This window comes from Heptranchias perlo, chromosome X, assembly GCF_035084215.1.
Source record: "Heptranchias perlo isolate sHepPer1 chromosome X, sHepPer1.hap1, whole genome shotgun sequence".
Lineage (NCBI taxonomy): Eukaryota > Metazoa > Chordata > Chondrichthyes > Hexanchiformes > Hexanchidae > Heptranchias > Heptranchias perlo.
The window spans coordinates 1191022-1208516 of NC_090370.1; the positions used below are offsets into that span (position 1 = coordinate 1191022).

Sequence of the window (17495 nt, forward strand, 5' to 3'; positions counted from 1 at the left end):
CGCGCGAGCGAGAGAGAGAGAGCGCGAGCACGAGAGAGAGCGCGAGCGAGAGAGAGAGCGCGAGCGAGAGAGAGAGAGCGCGAGAGCGAGCGCGCGAGCGCGAGAGAGAGAGCGCGCGAGCGAGAGAGAGAGCGAGCGAGCGAGCGAGCGAGAGAGAGCGCGAGAGAGAGAGAGAGAGAGCGCGCGAGCGAGAGAGAGAGAGCGCGCGAGCGAGAGAGAGAGAGCGCGCGCGCGAGAGAGAGAGCGCGCGCGAGCGAGCGAGAGAGTGCGCGAGCGAGAGAGAGCGCGCGAGCGAGAGAGATCGCGCGAGCGAGAGAGAGAGAGCGCGCGAGCGAGAGAGAGAGAGCGCGCGAGCGAGCGAGAGAGCGCGCGAGCGAGAGAGAGAGAGCGCGAGCGAGAGCGCGAGCGCGAGAGAGAGAGAGAGAGAGAGAGCGAGAGAGAGAGCGCGCGAGCGTGTGTGAGAGAGCGCGCGAGCGTGTGTGAGAGAGCGCGCGAGCGTGTGTGAGAGAGCGCGCGAGCGTGTGTGAGAGAGCGCGCGAGCGTGTGTGAGAGAGCGTGCGAAAGCGAGCGAGCGAGTGATAGATAGATAGATAGATAGGAGAGAGAGAGAATATGAGTGTGAGAGTGCACAGCGGGTGACGGGGTGAACGGGACTCAGTGCGGGTTGGGATACGGGGGCAGCAGGAGTTTTGGATGAGCTCAAGTTTACGGAGGGAGGTGGAAAGCCGGTCAGGAAAGCATTGGAATAGTCGAGTCTGGAGGGGACAAAGGGCACAGATGAGGGTTTCAGCAGCGGATGAGCAGTGGTCGGGGCGGAGACGGGCGACGTAATGGAGATGGGAGGAGGGGTTTTTCCTTAAAATGCACGCAAGAAGTGTGAAGTGATGCATTTTGGGTGGAAGAATGAGGAGAGCCAATATAAACTAAATGGTACAATGTTAAAAGGGGATGCAGGAACAGAGACACCTGTGGGGGGGGTTCACATACACAAACCTTTGAAGGTAGCAGGACAAATTGATAAAGCTGTTAAAAAGCATACGGGATCCTGGGCTTTCAATAGAGGCATAAGAATACAAAAGCAAGGAAGTTATGCTAAACTTTTATAAATCACTGGTTTGGCCCCAGCTGGAGTATTGTGTCCAATTCTGGGCACCGCACTTTAGGAAGGATGTCCAGGCCAATGGAGAGGGTACAGAGGAGATTTACCAGAACGGTACCAGGGATTAGGGACTTCAGTTATGCGGAGAGACTGGAGAAGCTGGGATTGTTCTCCTTAGAGCAGAGAAGGTTAAGGGGGAGATTTAATCGAAGTGATCAAAATTATGAGGGGTTTTGATGGAGTGGATGGGGAGAAACTGTTTCCAGTGGCAGGAGGGTCGGTAACCAGAGGACACAGATTTAAGGTAATTGGCAAAAAAGCCAGAGGTGGGGGGGGGGGGAAGATGAGGAGAATTTATTTTACGCAGCGAGTTGTTATGATCTGGAACGCGCTGCTTTAAAGGGACGGTGGGAGCAGATTCAATAATAACTTTCAAAAGGGGGAATTGGATAAATATTCGAAAAGGGGGAAAAATTTGCAGAGTTATGGGGGGAAAAAAGGGGGGGACTAATTGGACAGCTTTTTTCAAAGAGCCGGCACAGACACGATGGGCCGTATGGCCTCATCCTGCGCCGTGCGATTCCATGGTAAGTAGACGAGCCCACCTGATGGGGAAGCCGTGCAGGTCCCTCCGTTCTGGCAGTAGTCTCTGCACTGGTCGGTCTCGCACTTGTCCCCCGTGTAGTGCGGCTGACACTTGCACTTCGCCTGGCTCCTCTCGTTCAGGAAACAGCTGCCTCCGTTCAGGCACTGCAGCGTACACGTGCTGATGGTGGGGGCTGCGAGGAGACGGGGGATTAAAAAAAAAAAGAACAGGTCAGTCCCGACGAGTCTGCTCCCACGTGTTTTTTTTTCTTTTTGGTGACGGTCAGACATCTCTCTCACGAGTCGCTCCCACGCGGGGGGGTTCTCGACCGGTCCACCATCGCTGATTCGAATTCCTTTGCACCGAATCGCAAGCGATTCTTGAATCCTGAGCAGCGAAAATCACACATTACCCCCCTCCCGTTCCCCCCCCCGGCGAGCTCCTCTGTAAAACGAAGGCAGGAATTAATTCTGACGGGCCTTTTTTTTTTAATACACAAAAAAATTGTCAATAGCAAGGTGGGAATGTCGGTGCTGGGGAATGAAACACGTTCCCAATTCACCGTCTCTGCATCCAGCACACCCGGAGCCAGGTACAGCACCGTTAGTCGCAGGTCGAAGCTCCCTCTGCCACGGCCCCAGCTTCAGAAGAGTGCTCTCGAGTGACAGCGGGCCTCCTGCGGCCCCTCTCAGAGCCAGCGTGCTGATTTTTACTTCCAATTGGTGCAGAATTAGGGGCGAAGTTTAAAATTACCAAGGGTTCTGATTACAGTAAACACGCGCTGCAGGAGTCTACGAAGCCGAGCGGCAGGTAGACTGGAACGTGCTCCGATCTCCACAAAATGCAATAATCCCCACCCCCCACCACTCTGAGTGAGGAGGAGCTTCCTGACATCAGTTCCATCTCCCCCTTTCCCCAAGTTTGACCCGATGCCTGCTCGCCCCCCACCCCCTGTCACGGTTTCAAATGCAATTCGCAAAGAATTTTACAGCACAGAAACAGGCCATTCGGCCCAACAGGTCCGTGCCGGTGTTTATGCTCCACACGAGCCTCCTCCCTCCCTACTTCATCTCACCCTATCCTTCTATTCCTTTCTCCCTCATGTGTTTATCCAGCTTCCCCTTAAATCCATCTCCGCTATTCGCCTCGTCCACTCCGTGTGGGAGCGAGCTCCACATCCTCACCGCTCTCTGGGTAAAGAGGTTTCTCCTGAATTCCCTATCTTTTTAGTTCATGCAATCTCTCCTCCTAATTCGTTTTATCAACGTTTGGTTGAAGAAGTCAGCAGTTTCCTTGCTCGAACTAAGTTTGGATTGACGTACTGTCGGGTGACGAGGTTGGCGACACGGTCTCGATACAGGTCCCGTTGACCATGGCCCTCCCGTTGGGACAGGTACAGGTGGCTCCGTTGGGGTTCAGGAGGCACAGCCACTCACACTTCTTCCTGTCGCACGGGTTGGTCACTGCAAAGACACAAATTTATAAAAGGGAGCCCTCGGAACGAGCAACGTTTCACAAAACCCTCACTTTACCCGTTCGCTCCCTCAACCCCGACTTTCCCCCCCCGTCTCCATCGACCCCGCCTTCCCCCCGTCTCCATCGACCCCGCCTTCCCCCCGTCTCCATCGACCCCGCCTTCCCCCCGTCTCCATCGACCCCGCCTTCCCCCGTCTCCATCGACCCCGCCTTCCCCCCTCGTCTCCCTCGACCCCGCCTTCCCCCCTCGTCTCCCTCGACCCCGCCTTCCCCCCTCGTCTCCCTCCACCCCGCCTTCCCCCCTCGTCTCCCTCCACCCCGCCTTCCCCCCTCGTCTCCCTCCACCCCGCCTTCCCCCCACGTCTCCCGCAACCCCACCTTCCCCCCCCGTCTCCCTCAACCCCACCTTCCCCCCCCGTCTCCCTCGACCCCACCTTCCCCCCCCCCGTCTCCCTCGACCCCACCTTCCCCCCCCCCGTCTCCCTCGACCCCACCTTCCCCCCCCCCGTCTCCCTCGACCCCACCTTCCCCCCCCCGTCTCCCTCGACCCCACCTTCCCCCCCCCGTCTCCCTCGACCCCACCTTCCCCCCCCCGTCTCCCTCGACCCCACCTTCCCCCCCCGTCTCCCTCGACCCCACCTTCCCCCCCGTCTACCTCGACCCCACCTTCCCCCCCCCGTCTCCATCGACCCCGCCTTCCCCCGTCTCCATCGACCCCGCCTTCCCCCCGTCTCCATCGACCCCGCCTTCCCCCCGTCTCCATCGACCCCGCCTTCCCCCGTCTCCCTCGACCCCGCCTTCCCCCCGTCTCCCTCGACCCCGCCTTCCCCCCGTCTCCCTCGACCCCGCCTTCCCCCCTCGTCTCCCTCGTCTCCGCCTTCCCCCCTCGTCTCCCTCCACCCCGCCTTCCCCCCTCGTCTCCCTCCACCCCGCCTTCCCCCCTCGTCTCCCTCAACCCCACCTTCCCCCCCGTCTCCCGCAACCCCACCTTCCCCCCCCCGTCTCCCTCAACCCCACCTTCCCCCCCCGTCTCCCTCAACCCCACCTTCCCCCCCCCGTCTCCCTCAACCCCACCTTCCCCCCCCCCCCCCGTCTCCCTCAACCCCACCTTCCCCCCCCCCCCCGTCTCCCTCAACCCCACCTTCCCCCCCCCCGTCTCCCTCAACCCCACCTTCCCCCCCCCCCGTCTCCCTCAACCCCACCTTCCCCCCCCCCCGTCTCCCGCAACCCCACCTTCCCCCCCCATCTCCCGCAATCCCCACCTTCCCCCCATATCCCGCAATCCCCACCTTCTCCCTCAACCCCATCCATCCACCTTCCCATAACTGATGGGTTGTCTGCTGGGGCTGAGAGATGAGCTCGGGCAGTCTCGATCCCGTTCCCCCTGGGCCTAGGACTAGTTAGGCACCGATTGAGGGATCTGGGAGATGGAAGAGTGGGTCACACTGGTGCAGGAAGGGGAACAGCTCTCCCGAGGCACTGTCATTAGAATATAAAGGCACTCACCATCCTGCTGCTTGAACTGGTGGAACAGCACGACATCAGTAGCGTGGTTCAGCCCAGATGTAAGCGTCTGAACCTGGTCATGTCCGAACTTGTGCACTTTGAATATATGATTGTTAATGTAGGTCACGCCGTAGATATAATCTTCAAAGATATCAATGCTGAAAGGGTGACTCAGTCCTGAGAACAAGGGAGGGAAAAGGTAGATATATTTTAGCTGATGAAGTTATTTATGATTCAAACACGTAATCTCACTGTGTTATGGAGCAGGCGAGAGATGCAGGGGGCAGGGAAGGGAGGGAGAGCGGAGGGCGAGAGCGCGAGGGCGGAAAGCGAGAGCGAAAAAGAGACAGTGAGAGAGAAAGACAAAGAGCAAGATACGTGCAGAGAGACAGATACAAAGACAGAAAGGGAGAGAATGAAAGAACGTGAGCGAGAGAGACTTACTGAAGGAGACAGTTGGAGACAAAGAAAGTCAGAGAGAGAGACAGGCAGTGTGAGCGAGAGAGACAGACTAAGTAAGACACTCAGAGACAAAGAAAGAACAAGGCACAGAGAGAGAGATGCTTTCAGAAACATCTCAAAGTGCTTCGCACACAATAAATGATTATGAAACACAGTCACTGTTCTATAGGTGAAGGCAGTAACCAATTTGCACACAGCAGCATCCCAGAAACAGCAGTTGTGATAAAGGGCCCGTTAACATGCTTTGGGTGGTGTCGGTTAAGGCAGGAACACTGGCTCCAGGACACTGGGGAGAACTCTGTGCTGTTCGTCCAAGTGCAATGGGCTCGTTAACATTCATCTGAACAGAGGGCGCCTTGGTTTAACGAAGGACAAAGCCTCCGACAGTGCAGCGCTCTCAGTACTGACCCTTCGACAGTGCAACGGCTCCCTCAGCACTGCCCCTCTGACAGTGCGGCGCTCCCTCAGCACTGACCCTCCGACAGTGCGGCGCTCCCTCAGCACTGACCCTCCGACAGTGCGGCGCTCCCTCAGCACTGACCCTCCGACAGTGCGGCGCTCCCTCAGCACTGACCCTCCGACAGTGCGGCGCTCCCTCAGCACTGACCCTCCGACAGTGCGGCGCTCCCTCAGCACTGACCCTCCGACTGTGCGGCGCTCCCTCAGCACTGACCCTCCGACAGTGCGGCGCTCCCTCAGCACTGACCCTCCGACAGCGCAGCGGCTCCCTCAGCACTGCACCGGGAGTGTCGGCCTGGATTATGGGGCTTAAGTCTCTGGAGTGAGGGCTCGAACCCAAGAGGTTCTGACTCAGAGGCGAGAGCGAGCGACCCACTGAGCCAAGTGGGCACAGCTTCTCGAGTTTGAGTTTAACTTTGTTAATAAGCAAGAGGTATGCAAAAGTTACTTTGTTGAGGAGCAGGACATTCAGCACAAAGTATTAAAGAGAATGGGTACCTTGTTTGCTATCTATTGCCACCACGGGGTCATTACCATCGAGACGAACGCTCCCTATGACTGAAAGTTTAGCATCAGCCCAGTATAAACGCTGATTGAAGTAATCAACTGCCAGACCTGAAATAAAAAGCAGAAGACAACGTTAATTAATGACACGCTGGTTTGCTCAATAAACATCACCATCTCTCAGACCCCGTCATTACTGCCCCAATACAAGAAACAACTTGCATTTTATATAGTGCCTTTCACCACCTCAGGACGTCCCAAAGCCAATTAAGTACTTTTTTTTTGAAGTGTAGTCACCGTTGTAATGTAGGAAACACGGCAGCCAATTTGCGCACAGCAAGCTCCCACAAACAGCAATGTGATAAATGACCAGATAATCTGTTTCTATTAAAGTGATGTTGGTTGAGGGATAAATATCGGCCCCAGGACACCGGGAGAACTCCCCCCCTGCTCTTCTTCGAAATAGTGGCCGTGGGATCTTTTACATCCACCTGAGGGGGCGGGCGGGGACTCGGTTTAACGTCTCATCTGAAAGACGGCCCCTCCGACAGTGCAGCGCTCCCTCAGTACCGACCCTCCGACAGTGCGGCGCTCCCTCAGTACCGACCCTCCGACAGTGCGGCGCTCCCTCAGTACCGACCCTCCGACAGTGCGGCGCTCCCCTCAGTACCGACCCTCCGACAGTGCGGCGCTCCCTCAGTACCGACCCTCCGACAGTGCGGCGCTCCCTCAGTACCGACCCTCCGACAGTGCGGCGCTCCCTCAGTACCGACCCTCCGACAGTGCGGCGCTCCCTCAGTACCGACCCTCCGACAGTGCGGCGCTCCCTCAGTACTGACCCTCCGACAGTGCCGCGCTCCCTCAGCACTGACCCTCCGACAGTGCCGCGCTCCCTCAGCACTGACCCTCCGACAGTGCCGCGCTCCCTCAGCACTGACCCTCCGACCGTGCCGCGCTCCCTCAGCACTGACCCTCCGACAGTGCAGCACTCCCTCAGCACTGCACTGGGAGTCTCGTCCTGGATTGTGGGCTCAAGTCTCTGGACTGGGACTCGAATGAACGACCTACTGGCTCTCAGAGGCGAGAGTGAGCCAAACTGACCCTTATGATTCGCATTTGCTGTCCGCAATCAAAACTGAAACGCGGGTTACGTTTCATCAGTTGATTGTAATATTGCTGTTTAATGCTCTACCTGTCGGCCATTGGAGATTATTCTCCACCAATGTCCTTCTCAGAGTCCCATCCATGGACGCCTTCTCAATCTTTGGATGGTTACCCCAATCAGACCAGTACATAGTCCTGCAGGAGACAAAAAGCATTATGTTATCAACCATTTGGTGGGAGAAATAAGGAGGCCGCCTACTCCTCGGAAGTTAAGAGTCTAAATGGGGTAGAGGAGCAAAGGGATTTAGGGGTACAGATTCACAAATTATTAACAGTAGTGACGCAGGTAAACAAGGCCATAAAAACGCAAAGCACTAGGGTTCATTTCCTAAGGACTAGAATTGAAAAGCAGCGAGGTTATGTTAAACTTATATGGAAGCTTGGTTAGATCACACTTGGAGCACTGTGCACAGTTCTGGTCTCCATATACCTTGGTTAGACCACACTCGGAGCACTGTGCACAGTTCTGGTCTCCATATACCTTGGTTAGACCACACTTGGAGCACTGTGCACAGTTCTGGTCTCCATACACCTTGGTTAGACCGCACTTGGAGCACTGTGCACAGTTCTGGTCTCCATATACCTTGGTTAGACCACACTTGGAGCACTGTGCACAGTTCTGGTCTCCATATACCTTGGTTAGACCACACTTGGAGCACTGTGCACAGTTCTGGTCTCCATATACCTTGGTTAGACCACACTCGGAGCACTGTGCACAGTTCTGGTCTCCATATACCTTGGTTCGACCACACTCGGAGCACTGTGCACAGTTCTGGTCTCCATATACCTTGGTTAGACCACACTCGTAGCACTGTGCGCAGTTCTGGTCTCCATATACCTTGGTTAGACCACACTCGGAGCACTGTGCGCAGTTCTGGTCTCCATATATCTTGGTTAGATCACACTTGGAGCACTGTGCACAGTTCTGGTCTCCATATATCTTGGTTAGATCACACTTGGAGCACTGTGCACAGTTCTGGTCTCCATATTATAGAAAGGATATAGAGGCACTGGAGAAGGTGCTACAGACTCGAGGTAACGTTGCCCCATGGTGAACGGCCATATGGTTGGGGTACCCAATGTCCATCGATCCCTGCAGAATCCAGGAGAGGACGTGAAACTGCACTCACCCTCTAAGTGGGTCGACAACCACGGCGTGAGGCTCATCGATCATGCCAGATATCAGGGTCTTGCGGTTTTCCCCGTGGATCTGCGCAACTTCGATGACATCCCGTCCGGAGTCCGTCCAATAGATGTTCTCAGCAACCCAGTCCACTGCGATACCTCTGGGCATCTTCAGGCCAGGGATCTGAGGGAGAAAGAAATAAAACAGTTCTCAAGCACTGAAATTCCCAGACCGAGCAGCGAGGGAGGGGGAGGAGAGCGAGGGAGGGGGAGGAGAGCGAGGGAGGGGGAGGAGAGCGAGGGAGGGGGAGGAGAGCGAGGGAGGGGGAGGAGAGCGAGGGAGGGGGAGGAGAGCGAGGGAGGGGGAGGAGAGCGAGAGGGAGAGGGGCGAGAGGGAGAGGGAGCGGGAGCGGGGCAGGGGGGCGGGGAACGGGGGGAGGGGAACCGGGGGAGCGAGAGCGAGAGCGAGAGCCCCTCCCCTCTCCTCGGTAACCCCTACACCTTTCCGCAGTGCAGTAACGGACTCACGTTGAGATCGACGACCCCGGTGTTGAGCTGTCTCTTGTTGCGGTTGGTGGAGGAGGAGGAGGAGGGGGACAGGTCCCGGTAGGATATCTTGCCGGTGTGCCAGTTGGTCCAGAAGATAATATTGCCCTTGACGTGGGCGTCCATGGCGTCAATTCTCACCGTCTCGTCCCCCTGGAAGGCCTGCTCGTAGGCCGAGTTGGGGTTGAACGGGTAAAGGCTGCGGATTTCATTGTCGTCGGCTATGTAGAGAACTTGCTGCTCAGAGCCTGTGGAGAGAGAGAGAGGAGGGAGGGAGGGAGGAAGAGTAAACTGTCATTGAGTCACTGAACATATTCAAGGCTGAGATCGATAGATTTTTGGACACTAAGGGAACCAAGGTAATGGGGATCGGGCGGGGAAAGTGGAGTTGAGGTCGAAGATCAGCCATGATCTGACTGAATGGCAGAGTAGGCTCGAGGGGCTGAATGGCCTGCTCCTGCTCCTGTTTCTTATGTTCTAACTGGAGGGAGTGATCCCAAACCAAAACATTAACTGAAGAAATTAATTCAACTTCATTAACGGCCCCTCTAAACTTCCCTCTCACACCTGCCCTCGGCTGCAAACCAACCATCCTTTACATTCTTCCCCCTCCCTGAATTCTTACTCTGTCCCGTCAAACACTCCCAGGGGCAGGTACAGGGTTAGATACAGAGTAAAGCTCCCTCGACACTGTCCCATCAAACACTCCCAGGGCAGGTACAGGGTTAGATACAGAGTAAAGCTCCCTCTACACTGTCCCATCAAACACTCCCGGGGCAGGTACAGGGGTAGATACAGAGTAAAGCTCCCTCTACACTGTCCCATCAAACACTCCCAGGGCAGGTACAGGGTTAGACACAGAGTAAAGCTCCCTCTACACTGTCCCATCAAACACTCCCAGGGCAGGTACAGGGTTAGATACAGAGTAAAGCTCCCTCTACACTGTCCCATCAAACACTCCCAGGGGCAGGTACAGGGTTAGATACAGAGTAAAGCTCCCTCTACACTGTCCCATCAAACACTCCCAGGGCAGGTACAGGGTTCGATACAGAGTAAAGCTCCCTCTACACTGTCCCATCAAACATTCCCAAGGCAGGTACAGAGCAGAGTACAGAGGTTGCCCAAGCCGATTTCACACAGGACCCTTTACAATTGCCACATTTAACTCGAGGCTCAGAGGCTAAAGATCAGCGTTTACCCCACTGCATCGCTCTTTGCTGCTAACGCCCCGATGACATAGCACAGTGGCCCAATACCCTCCTTTCCTTAAAAGGCTACGACTAAATCATTAATTGTCAGTGGCAGAAAGCGCTCCCTGGACTCGGGTGGTGAAAACCTTGCATGTGGCACATAATTCGGAAATGTAAAAAGTGAGGAGTGCGCAGACAGACTGGTGAAATGGGCAGACACACGGCAGATAAAATTTAAAGCAGAGAAGTGTGAAGTGATTCATTTTGGACAGAAGAATGAAGAGAGGCAATATAAAACTAAATGGTACAATTTTAAAGGGGATGCAGGAATAGAGAGACCTGGGGGGGGGTCTATGTACACAAGGTGGCAGGAGAACTTGAGAAAGCTGTTACAAAAAAGTATACGGGATCCTGGGCTTTATAATAAACAGAGGCATGGAGTACAAAAGCAAGGAAGTCATGCTAAACCTTCATAAAACACTGGTTAGGCCTCAGCTGGAGTATTGTGTTGGGTTCTGGGGCACTGCACTTTAGGAATGATATCAAGGTCTTAGAGAGGGTGCAGAGGAGATTTACCAGAACGGTACCAGGGATGAGGGAATTCAGTTATGCGGAGAGACGGGAGAATCTGGGATTGTTCACCTCAGAGCAGAGAAGGTTAAGGGGGAGATTTGATCGAGCTGTTCAAAATCATGAGGGGTTTTGATGGAGTAAATAAGGAGAAACTGTTTCCAGTGGCAGAAGGGTCGGTAACCAGAGGACGCAGATTTAAAGTAATTGGCAAAAGAACCTGGATGAGGAGAAATATCTTATGATCTGGAATGCGCTGCCTGAAAGGGTGGTAGAAGCAGATTGAGTAGTGACTTTCTAAAGGGAATTTGATAAATACTTGGAAGGGGAAAAATCTGCAGTACTACAGGGAAAGAGCAGTGGAGAAGTGGGAGCAATTGGACAGCACTTTCACAGGCACGATGGGTCGAATGGCCCTCTTCTGAGCTGTAAGATTCTACGAGAGCTCCTCGATAAGAGGACGCATTACCTTCCGCCTTGCACGTGTGGTTTCGGCCCTTGAGGTAGTTCTTTGAACAGGTGCATATGTAGGAACCCTTCGTGTTATTGCAGTACTGAGAGCACACACCAAACTGCAAGCATTCATTGTTATCTTGAGAGGAGAAAAAAGTAAAAATAAAAATTAAGACACGATTAAAAACAAAGTTCGTTAGCATTTCTACAAGAGATACAGAATAAAGAGTGCCGATTATAACATTTCAGCTGCAGATGGTGGAGGCGTTATCTGTCTATGTAATAGTAATAAATCTTACATCCGCGCACACTCCGTCATTCTGAATCCCTACATCACGATTTATAATGGAATCTGCCTATGTAAACGTGTCACACTGTAATTACATCCTCCCGCCACCGGATGGCGCCCCGGAGCTGAACCAGCGGGCAGAAAGGTGTAATTATTACAGTGCAAGAAGTTTCCAGGGGCAGTTTCCATTAGAAAAGGAGTTTATAATGTAAACATAGCCTGAATATTTGGACTTTAAAGTGGGGCACTCAATTTACAGATGCATGCGTTTGTCCAATTATCCCTGAATCTTTACTTGAAGACCACACTTCCTTTTTACAAAATCTTACTTCCCATTGTGATTTTTGTTTTGTCCCGTTTATAAATTCCTCGTCCACATTTAGAAAGAAGAACCAGCTTTCGCCACCTCAGGCCGTCCCAAAGTGCTTCACGGCCAATTAAGTACTTTTCTGAAGCGCAGTCGCTGTTGTAATGTAGGAAACGCGGCAGCCAGTTTGCGCACAGCAAGATCCCACAAACAGCGACGTGATAATGACCCCGATCATCTGTTTTAGCGGGATAAATATAAGCTGGGACGCTGGGGAGAACTCCCCCCCCCCCCCCCCTGCTCTTCGAAACAGCGGCCGTGGGATCTTTTACGTCCACCCGAGAGGGCGGGCGGGCGGGGACCTCGGTTTAATGTCTCACCTGAAAGACGGCACCTCCGACAGTGCAGCGCTCCCCCGGTACCAACACTGGGAGTGTCGGCCTGGGGATTTTGTGCTCGAGTCCCTAGAGTGGGGGCTCGAGTCCGCACCCTTCTGACTCAGAGGTGAGAGTGCTACCCACTGCGTCATGGCTGACACCTACAATTGAATTTATAATTGAAACTGCACAGGTAGCCATCTCTTAACTTCTGTGGTAAGTTTCGTTATTTAGCTATATATATATCAAATTAAAATATTATGTGAATTAAGGACAGAATGTGTGACTTTTAAAGCAGGGACTCAATTAACAACTGGGTACTCAATGTCATTGTTTAACTTTGCTGTTGTTTCTAACTGGTTATAATGGGAAATCCCCTATGCAGCACCTCCTGAACGGCTTGGCTCTAATTTTAAGGTTATGCCCCCCGCTTGTTCTGGACTCCCCCCACCAGGGGAAGTAAGTTTCTCTCGATCCACCCTATCAAATCCTTCAAACTCCTCGATCAGATCACCCCTTAATCTTCTCTGTGCACGAGGGACTACGAGCCCAGTCCATGCAACCCGTCCTCATAATCTAACCACTCTTTTAGCCCCCCCGGGTTTCACTCTGGCGAATGCACTGCACCTCCTCCAAGGCCAATGCATCCTTCCTGAGATGCTGTGCCCAGAATTGGGACGGCGGGTTAGGACAGGCTACACAGCACAGAGCGCGCACAGCACACAGCGTGCCCGGTCACTAGTGCTGGATGCCGGAGTCAGGCAGGCCAAGAATGGGGACACAAGAGAGACATGGGGGCGAGAGGTGTGGTTAACCTCAGGTGGCACCCCTGAGCTGAACTTGTCACCCTGTAACCGTGCTCGACACCCGTTCCCCGCTGCTTTCAAACGTAACCGCAGCACTTTAAATGAACTCTACCTCCCTCCCTCCCTCCCCTTCTTGAAAACACGTGGGACTCTGTGTACCTTCGCACTGCCTTCTGTCGTTGTTGTACTGGAACCCGTGTCTGCACACGCAGTACGAAGTCCTCTTGTTCTCCTTGCACTCTGCGTCATCTCCGCAAATGCCCTTATTGATTTTGCACTGTGGATCTGCGCGCAACGAGAGGGTGAGATAGTGATAAGACAGTCAGACGAACCTGATCAAAAAACTCTGAACCTCCGACTGCTGCCTAGTGCAGCACCCGCATTTATCCAACCAAGGGTGGTAGAAGTTTGGAACTCTCTTCCGCAAACGGCAATTGATGCCAGCTCGATTGCTAAATTTAAATCTGAGACGGATAGCTTTTTGGCAACCAAAGGTATTAAGGGATATGGGCCAAAGGCAGGTCTATGGAGTTAGATCACAGATCAGCCATGATCTTATCAAATGGCGGAGCAGGCGCGAGGGGCTGAATGGCCTCCTCCTGTTCCTATGTTCCTAACTCTCTTTTGAAAGTTACTATTGAATCTGCTCCCACCGCCCTTTCAGGCAGCGCGTTCCAGATCATCACAACTCGCTGCGTAAAAAAACATTCTCCTCATCTCCCCCCCTCTGTTTCTTTTGCCAATTATCTTAAACCTGTGTCCTCTGGTTACCACCCCTCCTGCCACTGGAAACAGTTTCTCCCCATCGACTCTTATCAAAACCATTCATAATTTTGAGCGCCTCTATTAAATCTCCCCCTTAACCTTCTCTGTTCTCAGGAGAACAATTCCCAGCTTCTCCAGTCTCTCCACGTAACTGAAGTCCCTCATCCCTGGTACCATTCTGGTAAATCTCCCCCTGAACCTTCTCTGCTCTAAGGAGAACAATTCCCAGCTTCTCCAGTCTCTCCACATCTTAAATGCTTTGCAATTTCTGCAACTTTGAGTTTTTAGTGTAGAACTGTAATGGCTACCTTGTAGTGCAACACCGCACTGATTGTGCTAGACCACTTAATCAGAAGATAATTTCAAACACTCAGTGCATCCGGACAAAACTTTCTTTTCTTTTTTTGAACGGGAGGCACCCTGGATCGTTAAGGCGCCTCAAACAACAACTGCAGCACTGGCGCCCGAAGGGCAAAGGAGGCTTTTGCGAGAAAATAAAACAGGAGCGCCTATTTTTGCGTAACTGACTGGTTGGTCACTTTTCCCAGGAGCGAAGAACGATCCACTCCTTCAACCTGCGTTTATTTTTCTCTCTTCCGGAACTGACAATTTTCTGCCGCACAAGTTAGGGGACTGTGACTCACACTCACAATTTCCTTGCGTGCCAGCCGTGCGACCTGTGCGCTCCCCCCTTTTAGGGCCGCAGGAACAGGAGGAGGCCATTGGGCCCCTCCGGCCTGTTCCGCCGTTCGGCTAGATCACGGCTGATCTGCACCTCAACCCGCCTCAGCTCCATGTCCCTCGATACCCTTACCCAACAAAAATCTATCGATCTCAGTCTTGAAAGCCCCTACTGACCCCGAGCCTCAACGGTATTTTTTTTTTTTTGGTGGGGAGAGTTCCAGATTTCCACTCCCCCGGTGCGTGCGATTACGCTCTTGAACGGCCTAGCTCTAAATTTAAGATTGTTCTCGAGTCCTCCGCCAGAGGAAATACTCTCTTCGGTGTCTACCCTACCGAATCCTGTGAACACCTCGATTAGATCACCCCTCAATCTTCTACACTCGAGGGAATGCAAAGCCCAGTCTGTGCGACCTGTCCTCGTAGTTTAACCCCTTTTAGCCCCCCCCCCCACCCCGGGTATCGCTCTGGTGAATCTGCTCTGCACCCCCTCCAAGGCCGATATATCCTTCCTGAGGTGCGGTGCCCGGAACTGGACGCAGTCTACCTCCAGATGGGGTCTGACCCGAGCTCGGTACAACTGAAGCATCACCTCCAACACCCCTTTTGTATTCCAGCCCCCTCGAGATAACGGCCAACGTTCCACTGCACCGATTCTAAGCTTCAAATGACTTGTGTTCTTGGACCCTCCTCCTCCCCCAACCTCTCTTTGCTCCTCCACGATCCCGACTTATCTGATCTTGGGCCCAAAGTTGGGCGGCCTGACGCTCGCTAGGTCGACCACACCCACCCCTCCTCGCGGAGCATCCACGACAAACCCCCTAATGGGCGCTGCGGGCACAACTTACTCTTGGAGCAATCCTGCTCGTCCGTGGCTCCGTCCCCGCAGTCCTCCCAGTTGTTGCAAAGGAGACTCTGGCTGATGCACTTGCCGTTCGAGCAGGTGAACTGATCCTTCGCGCAGGCCTTGGGTTTCTCAGTCGGTTTCTCTACAAGTCACGACACACACACACACACACACACACACAAAAAAAAAGGACGTTCTCAATCTTAAAGATCTTTTATTTCCTCGACCCACCCACCCACATGTTGTATTTTCAACGCTCCCGCCGCAGACTGGCGTCCGATCGCTCGGACGAAAAGCGTTTAGAACGCTACGGCACAGAAGGAGGCCATTCGGCCCGTCGTGCCTGTGCCGGCTCTTTGAAAGAGCTGTCCAATTAGTCCCACTACCCCCCCCCCCCCACTCTTTCCCCGTAGCCCTGCATATTTTTCCTTTTCGAGTATTTATCCAATTCCCTTTTGAAAGTTATTATTGAATCTGCTTCCACCGCCCTTTCAGGCAGCGCGTTCCAGATCATAACAACTCGCTGCGTAAAAAACATTCTCCTCATCTCCCCCTCTGGTTCTTTTGCCAATTATCTTAAATCTGTGTCCTCTGGTTACCGACCCTCCTGCCAGTTGGAAACAGTTTCTCCCCATCGACTCTATCAAACCCCCTCATGATTTTGATCACCTCGATTAAATCTCCCCCTTAACCTTCTCTGCTCTAAGGAGAACAACCCCAGCTTCTCCAGTCTCTCCGCACAACTGGGGTCCCTCATCCCTGGGACCATTCTGGTGAATCTCCCCCTTAACCTTCTCGGCCTGAAGGAGAACATTGCTTAACTGTAATTCCTGCATGTTCTGCCTTCCTTCCGTATCATAAAGTACAAAAAAAGACAAATGGTTCATAGAATCATAGAAGCTACAACATGGAAACAGGCCCTTCGGCCCAACATGTCCATGTCGCCCAGTTTATACCACTAAGCTAGTCCCAATTTCCTGCACTTGGCCCATATCCCTCTATACCCATCTTACCCATGTAACTGTCCAAATGCTTTTTAAAAGACAAAATTGTACCCGCCTCTACTACTGCCTCTGGCAGCTCGTTCCAGACACTCACCACCCTTTGAGTGAAAAAATTGCCCCTCTGGACCCTTTTGTATCTCTCCCCTCTCACCTTAAATCTATGCCCCCTCGTTATAGACTCCCCTACCTTTGGGAAAAGATTTTGACTATCTACCTTATCGATGCCCCTCATTATTTTATAGACTTCTATAAGATCACCCATTCTGCAACGAGCTCACCTCACAGGAGCTGCACAAAGACAAAAAAAACAACAAGGCCTTACCACAATCGTCCTCGTCCGTGTGGTCTCCGCAGTTGTCGATCCCGTCACATCTCCGGCCGATCCACAGGCACACGCGGTTATTCTTGCATCTGAACGGCCTGTTTGGTGGGCACTGGAACTTCACTGTACGGCGAGGGTGAGGAGAGGAAGGGAGAAGAGGAGGCAACTATTTATCTTTTCGTTAAATTACTTTAACTTTCTGGGCCGCTGACCAGGACATCATTTCCATCGCGCGTAAGTGCTTGGACTACTCGCCAAGGCACTGCTAGCTAACAAGCAAGGGGTTTCTCTCGTAAAGTGCCAACTCATACTGCGACACAGTCCCGACAACTCGCATTTACACAGAGCCTTTAAACGCAGTAAAACGTCCCCAAGGCCCTTCACAGGAGCGTAAATCAGACAGAAATGAACACCGAGCCACATTAGGAGATATGAGGACAGGTGACCAAAAGCTTGGTCATTAAGAGCTAGGTTTTAAGGAGCGTCTTAAAGGAGGAGAGAGAGAGAGAGACGGAGAGGTTTAGGGAGGGAATTCCAGAGCTTAGGGCCCAGGCGGCTGAAGGCACGGCCGCCGATGGTGGGAGCGATGGGAATCGGGGAGGATGGACAAGAGGCCAGAATCGGAGGAGCACAGAGATCTGGGAGGTCCAAGGCTTCCTTGCGAGACCCGGAGGAGCACTCCTGCTCCTCCCGGCCGACAAGGAAATCTAAAATTAAATGTAATTACTTCTCTGCCTGGGCCTTTTCATGATCTACCTCCCGACGGGTCTGGTCTGGCTTGGGGGCAGGGCGGGTGGAGATGGAGACACTCAGGTCTTGACTAAAATTGCTCGACGGGTCCCCAGTAATGTCATCGGACCCGATCTCCTTATTTAAAGGAAGACAGACTTGCATTTTCTACAGCGCCTTTCACGGCCTAAGGACGTCCCTAAGCACCTTACAGCCAATGAGTACTTT

At 53.3% G+C, this 17495-nt stretch overlaps 1 protein-coding gene across 1 annotated transcript in view; it reads right to left on the reverse strand.

Moving 5' to 3' along the window:
• LOC137306880 (low-density lipoprotein receptor-related protein 1-like) overlaps positions 1-17495 on the reverse strand; it is a 252054-nt gene that overhangs the window by 21565 nt on the left and 212994 nt on the right. The window contains 11 exon segments of the mRNA XM_067976269.1: positions 1705-1878; positions 3008-3148; positions 4668-4844; positions 6087-6203; positions 7285-7391; positions 8387-8565; positions 8910-9175; positions 11157-11279; positions 13079-13204; positions 15214-15354; positions 16539-16661. Coding sequence (XP_067832370.1) covers positions 1705-1878; positions 3008-3148; positions 4668-4844; positions 6087-6203; positions 7285-7391; positions 8387-8565; positions 8910-9175; positions 11157-11279; positions 13079-13204; positions 15214-15354; positions 16539-16661 — 1674 coding nt within the window.